The sequence below is a fragment of the Trichogramma pretiosum genome, unplaced genomic scaffold (genome assembly GCF_000599845.2).
Source record: "Trichogramma pretiosum strain Unisexual culture from Peru unplaced genomic scaffold, Tpre_2.0 scaffold75, whole genome shotgun sequence".
NCBI lineage: Eukaryota > Metazoa > Arthropoda > Insecta > Hymenoptera > Trichogrammatidae > Trichogramma > Trichogramma pretiosum.
The window spans coordinates 393,135-399,579 of record NW_019641613.1 but is presented as its reverse complement, the minus strand read 5'-3'; the positions used below and the strand labels follow the sequence as shown (position 1 = coordinate 399,579).

The 6,445-nt window shown below is 43.1% G+C and overlaps 1 protein-coding gene across 2 annotated transcripts; it reads left to right on the top strand.

The window, feature by feature from the left end:
- The first annotated feature begins 208 nt into the window (after nucleotides 1-208).
- Nucleotides 209-6,050, top strand: LOC106653620 (ATP-binding cassette sub-family G member 4-like). Of its 2 annotated transcripts, XM_014373131.2 has the most exons (7): nucleotides 209-1,194; nucleotides 1,365-1,482; nucleotides 1,559-1,742; nucleotides 1,890-2,277; nucleotides 2,949-3,461; nucleotides 4,480-4,897; nucleotides 4,977-6,049. In XM_014373131.2, the coding sequence occupies exons 1-7, from the start codon at nucleotides 1,041-1,043 to the stop codon at nucleotides 5,170-5,172; spliced, it is 1,971 nt and encodes a 656-aa protein (XP_014228617.1). In that variant the 5' UTR covers nucleotides 209-1,040; the 3' UTR covers nucleotides 5,173-6,049. The 2 variants fall into 2 exon arrangements, with proteins under 2 accessions (XP_014228617.1, XP_023314458.1); XM_023458690.1 differs by lacking the exon at nucleotides 1,365-1,482 and having other exon boundaries at nucleotides 4,977-6,050.
- Nucleotides 6,051-6,445: the final 395 nt, after the last annotated feature.

Genomic DNA, 6,445 nt, shown 5'->3' with positions numbered 1-6,445 from the left:
GTCTGTGTGCGTTGTGTATACACGCACATTTTTAAACGCGCAACCTTACTATATATATGTACGTGTGTTTGTATGTACACATGCAGCACATGTGCAGCTGCGCTCCGACTCTCTCTCTCTCTCTCTTTTTTTGCTCGCAAACGAGGCGCGCATTAATAGATACTCGCATGTTACTACTCTTGCTCAGTTGAACACTACACAGCGGCGGAGCCGAACGTCGTTGTGTATATATATGTACACATTTCGTCGACGCCGCTGCTGCTGTTTCTTCTGCTGCTCCGGTGCGTCGGCGTCTCGTCTACGACGAGTACGAAAAATAAATAAGAAAAAGAAAATAATAAAAGAGTCGGAAATACAACGCGTGGGTGAAGGTTTTTTTCTCTCTTCGAGTTTTACATTGTTGCATACGGTGTGTCGTTATAGATACATTATTCTCCTCAGCGTTGAAGAGCGAGAAAAAGATTGTGTAAGAAAAACGAGTTTTAATCATCATCAGTCGGTCGGTCGGTCATCGTCGTAGTCGTCGTCGTCTTCGTCTACACCAGAGCTCGCACAATGCATACATATGCATAAACAGCTTCGGAGTCAAGGCAGTATAGTGCAGTGGTTTTCGCGCCAAAGTGCGGGAAATATATCGTATAAACGAACATTTTCCAAGGCGTTCCCTGCGGTCTTTCGCACAGACGCTTGACTCTTCTAGCGTGTGCTTATGTGAGTAGACGCTTTTAAAAGTGAACGGTGTTTATACGAGCGCGCGCGCGTGCCTCTACTTGGGTAATAATCATCTATCTGCTCGAGAGCAGTAAATGGCATCGCGTCGAAAATATCTATAGAGAGGCATTCGTTGACTTGCATATCAATAACGCGCGCGCGCACACACACACGAATACAGTATGGAGATAAGACTCGACTGATGCAGATTATTACATACTCCTCGAGACGACCGAATGATATATTTCAATAATTAATTTATATCGTCGAAAACAAAGCGAAATTATAATATACAGAGTCGAAAAAAAGAAGAAGATAGATAGAGCGAGATGGATTTGTCGAGGCAGAGCTCGAAAATGGAGCAACACGGCACGATGTCGTCGATGGAGATGCTGGCCCCGGTCACGGCCAGCCGGACGAATCAGCTGAATCTCACCTTCAGCGAGCTCGGCTACACCGTCAGGTCGAATTTCTTAACCAAAGGTATATATTATTATATATTGTATATTGTTATGAGATGCCTAGATATCGAGTATTCATTGCGGCACGCGTCGATGGTCACGATAGGCATACAATGACATATAGGTGTCACGTGTACATAAATTATTTATTAATTTCACGATCACTTTTTTACACTTCTTGTGTCCGTGCAGATAGGAAAGCTCTGCTGTCGCAGATAAGCGGCGACTTTCGGCCGGGCGAGCTGATCGCCATCGTCGGGCCGTCGGGCGCCGGCAAGTCCACCCTCATGGACATACTCGCCGGTTTCACGTGAGGCGCACACACACGCAACTTTATATATGACCCCCGAAAAATTCGCGCGTAATCTCATTCACGTATTTCGCAGGATCGAGAATGTGACGGGCAGGTGCGAGGTGAACGGCCGCGAGCGCGACATCAGGGCGTTCAGGCGCTCCTCGGCCTACATCATGCAGGACGACAATCTGCAGCCGCTGCTCACGGTCGAGGAGGCGATGCGCTGCGCCGCCGATCTCAAGCTCGACACCACCGCCCAGGACAAGGAGCAGGCCGTAAGTGCGTCCGCGCGACGAATCATTATTTCGAATTAACTCGCTCGTTTGAGATAATGGCCCGTAAAGTGCGCAACGCCTCAATTCGTCTCAATTGTCGTATACATAAGTAGCGCCGCAATTACTCGCTTATCTGTCAATTTGCAGATAAACGTCATACTCAAGGAGCTGGGCTTGGACCAGGCCCGTCGCACCCTGTCCAAGAGTCTGTCGGGCGGCGAGAAGAAGCGCCTGTCCATCGGCCTCGAGCTCATCAGCAATCCGCCCATCATGTTCTTCGACGAGCCGACCTCGGGCCTGGACAGCGTGACGTCGCGTCAGTGCTTCGGCATACTCAAGTCGCTGGCGGCGGACGGACGCACCATCGTCTGCACCGTGCACCAGCCCTCGGACTCGCTCTTCGACATGATCGACCATTTGTACGTGCTGGCCGAGGGCAGATGCTGCTACGCCGGCTCGGCCGGCCAGCTGGTGAACTTTTTGCGCGACAGCTGCCGACTCGACTGTCCGACCTATCACAATCCGGCTGATTTTCGTGAGTGCGCAGAGATTAAAGTAGAATATGAATCCAAAAAAATTTTGAAACCAGAATGTTACTTTAGGCTGGGGTAGCATAAAAACAAATATATTGACTTTGCCACTTGTAGGTTTGGGCAGATAAGGGTACTCGCCATCTAGTGGTAAAGGCTGAAAGTAATATTGTGGCATTTGAAGTAGTTGAAAATTAATCTTAATTTTTATAAACGGTTATAATCATTATTTGGTCATAAGACCATTAGTAATGTAGTTAAATTATGCAATATTGTTTAATATTCTTACTTTATACCCTAAATAGTTTCAAACTGTATAATCTTCTGAATCGACGAAAAACAATGTCTTTCACACTCATGATAAAATCGTTACGCCTTTTTAGGTGTATGTCAACAAGAATAAAACGGCAATAAAGGCGGTGCCTAAGTCAAAATTTATTAAAAAATAAGCGGTGAGTGAGCGAATAGTCGAGAAAAGTCGTAGAATACAAAAATTGAGGAGATTTTATCTAATTGAAAAAAATTGCTACTACTACAATTTTGAATTACTTTTTTTAAGAGAATTGTCTGAAAAAAAAAACAATGATTACGTGTGTCATTTGTCGATGAGAGATGAAATTTATCCTTTTTGAATGCGTTTGAATGCTAATCTTCATGAAAATTTTTCCATCCGCAGTGCTGGAGGTGATCAACGGCGATTACGGCGATCACTTGCCGGGCATGATCGCCGCCTCGGAGAACGGCCTGTGCGAGCGATGGCGCGTCCTGCGCGAGGACGAGCTCGCACCGACACCGGTGGCGGGCTCCAGTAAATCTCCACCGCCACCGGCTCCGATGATTCCGGCACATCCCAAGGCGCAAAAACTGGACTACGAGCTGGCGCCAAGGCTGCCGCTGCCGTCGACGCCGATCTTCTACGAGCTGAGCGGCAGCGGCGGTAAGGCCTACTACGCAGCGGGCTTCTGGCGACAGCTCTGGATACTGCTGAAACGCAACGCCCTGAGGCTGTCGCGCGATCGAGTGCTGACCTTCACGCGATTAACGATGCACCTGTGCGTCGCACTGCTCGTCAGCGTGATATTCTTTCGAATCGGCCAGGACGCGGCGCACGCCCTGGACAATTTCGCCCTGCTGTTCTTCAGCCTGATGTTCGTGATGTACAGCGCGTTCAGCGCGACCCTCGTCACCTGTGAGTAATCTGTCTTCTGGAGCATGTGTTACTGTTGTAAAAATGTGAAGTATTGTAAACTTTTGAACATTGTCATACGCTTACATAAACTTCATCTAAGGAAATTTTTAGTCTCTCAGATTTGACTTTGTATTTCAGTTCAAAAAAATGTTAAAAAGTTTATAATTTTTTTTTCTCAGAATTGTCAATTTTTGTCCAAAAATTTCAGGTAATTTTGAGTTTAAATTAAAAACTGAGTACGAGTGTACAAAAGTATTTCGAAGATTTCATAAAAGTTTCATCTGACTAAAATTTTTTTTGAAATTTAAAAAGCAATTTAAAACCTCCTATAAACTTTTATGCATTTTTTTCCAAAATCTGATATTTTACTCAAGTTTATAAAAGTGTATGAAAGTTATTAAAAGTTTATAATAATTAGATTTCCGTCGGTGATTAAATCAAAGATCGGATTTAAACACATATGAGTTTTCGTAATTTTACGTACAATTTTATAGTTTCAATTTCACTGCTTCCTTACAGTCTCGATCCAATTGCCTATGTTATAAATCTTTTTATATACTCAACAAGCTAAAATTTCTCATCGGATAAAACATGTTAAAAATTCTATAAATTTTATATAAAATCTTTGAAACATTTTCGGCACACTTTTATCCACTTTTCATATTTGAAACTTAAAACTATCTTGAAATTTCCATATTTTTTATATGTCCGAGGTCAAATTTATCGCTCCGTGTTTATTGAATAACTAAAAATTAAAATTGAGTGGAGTAATCATTGTTGCAATATTCCGTCTCAGTTAGGCGTCACTATAAAAAAGGGTCTTTCATTAGGCATCGCCTTGCGAACCGCCAATTAATTGTTAATTTCCATTACGAATGTTGTCTTTCCAAAACCATTGGGCTTGGGTCTGAAAGGATCGACAGCTCTCTGACTTGAAAAAACAACAACAAGGTACAGCATCACGTTTTCCGAATCGATTCGTTGAATTAATCGATCGACACGAAATTTCTGTCCCCAGTCCCGGCCGAGCTGCCGATCCTGACCCGCGAGCACTTCAATCGCTGGTACAGGCTGCGCAGCTTCTATCTGGCCCAGAAGCTCGCCGATCTGCCGGTGCAGGTGTGCGCCGCCACCGTCTACACGCTGGTCGTGTTCCACATGAGCGGCCAGTACCCGGAGCCGTACGCCACGCGGCTGGGCCTGTTCCTGGCCATGTACGTGCTCGTGGGCCTGGTCTCGCAGATGATCGGCCTGATCGTCGGCACCCTGCTCGACATACAGAACGGAGTGATATTCGGCCCGTTCTTCATCATGCCCTTCCTCGTGTTCGGCGGCTTCTTCGTCTATCTCAAGGACGCGCCGCAATTTTTGCACTGGCTGTTTCACGTGTCCTTCATCAAGTACGGCTTCGAGGGCGTCGTCGTGGCCGTCTACGGGTGAGTGAACGTTCTTCAAAACTTTTTCTTTCTTTTTTTTTTAAATTATCATCGATCGTCTTTTTTTCGTCGATTACAGATCCAACAGGCCGAAGATGCCGTGCTCCAAGGAGTACTGTCACTTCCGTGCGCCGCAGACCCTGCTCGAGATCGTCGACATGAAGAACTCGAATTATCTGGTCTCGGTGACGTTCCTGGTCGCCCTGTACTTTCTGCTGGACTGCGTGGCCTTCGCGGCGCTGTTCTTCAAGCTGCGCGCCAGAAAGTACCGGTGAATCGGTAGATTCTAATTGTGTGCCATTCACTGCGCGCGTGTGAATCAAGAGAAACTGTAATACTCGATTGCATAATTTTCATTATTATATATTTTTTTATATATAATTTATCGTAATTATTTATTTATATACACGTTTGTACAAATGAAGAAAAAAAGATTGAGAGATGTGCCAAATAATTGCTAAAAGTGATATTTATATTCTGTTATGGGTGTTTTTCGTAATAAATTCATACGTATAATTTTGACAGAAACTAGACTTTAATATGTGCGCGCTACGCGCGCATGGAACTCTTATGAGTATGTAATTTAATATATGAAAGATATTATTAACTACAGACAGAGGGCGTATATAGATGACACTAAAATATTTCTTGTACTCACATGAAGTTGGCTCTAAGAGGGTTCAATTCGATCTATAATCGCAATGGCTCTTATATTAATTAGATTATTTCGTTTCGTTACACCAATTTTCTCGTACTTCAATGCGAGATCATCATGCCAATATCAAAATTTCACGAGATTCACCTTTTACTTATCTTTTCTTCGATTATTTAGAGGCTTTCCTGGGTAAATTGAAAATTGCCGCGTGGTGTAGCCTACTCGTCAAGAATAATAGAAACGATCAAGTTGATTGATTGATAGTTTTAATGGCGTTAAATAAATGTACATAGCCACTTATAAAGTGAGTTGTTTTAATACAATCAGACTTTACATTTTATATCGTATAAAAACTTACCTATACTAAAAATTACATCTCTATTCTCAGAGGCTAATAAGCTAATTAAATGATGTGGACGGCGCGAGCCCGCGATTTTTAAATTATATAACAGTGATTTTCTTTGTTCCTTGTGTAACTCACAATACCAAAATATATGTTCGACAGTATCATAATCTTTACCGCATTCGCAGTTTGAATCCTGATCGATATTTTTGCGCAAAAGACTAGATTTTAATGAGGAGTGATTACTCCTTAATCTATTAATACAAACAATAGTCTTCCTCGACTGGCCGAGACCAGCAAACCATGTCTTATTCTCTTTTTTATAAAAGTGTTCAAAATAAAATGATCCTTTGAAATTACTTAATTCAATACAAATATCATTACTTTCATTTAAACATACTTGTTTAAAGTTACTGACCAGGTCAGTCACTGGTATCGGTCTGTCGAGCAAGGGACCGTCTCTAGCTGCTGTTCTGGCTAGTAGATCGGCTTCTTCATTTCCACGAATACCCATAGGCCATATGTGAATTGAAACAAAGTCTACATTAAG

Excerpts from the sequence above, each read along its gene's own strand:
- LOC106653620 (XM_014373131.2), top strand. The coding sequence starts at position 1,041 with ATGGATTTGTCGAGGCAGAGCTCGAAAATGGAGCAACACGGCACGATG. Across the intron at positions 1,483-1,558 it reads GACATACTCGCCGGTTTCAC|GATCGAGAATGTGACGGGCA; the intron begins GTGAGGCGCACA and ends CGTATTTCGCAG. Across the intron at positions 2,278-2,948 it reads TCACAATCCGGCTGATTTTC|TGCTGGAGGTGATCAACGGC; the intron begins GTGAGTGCGCAG and ends TTCCATCCGCAG.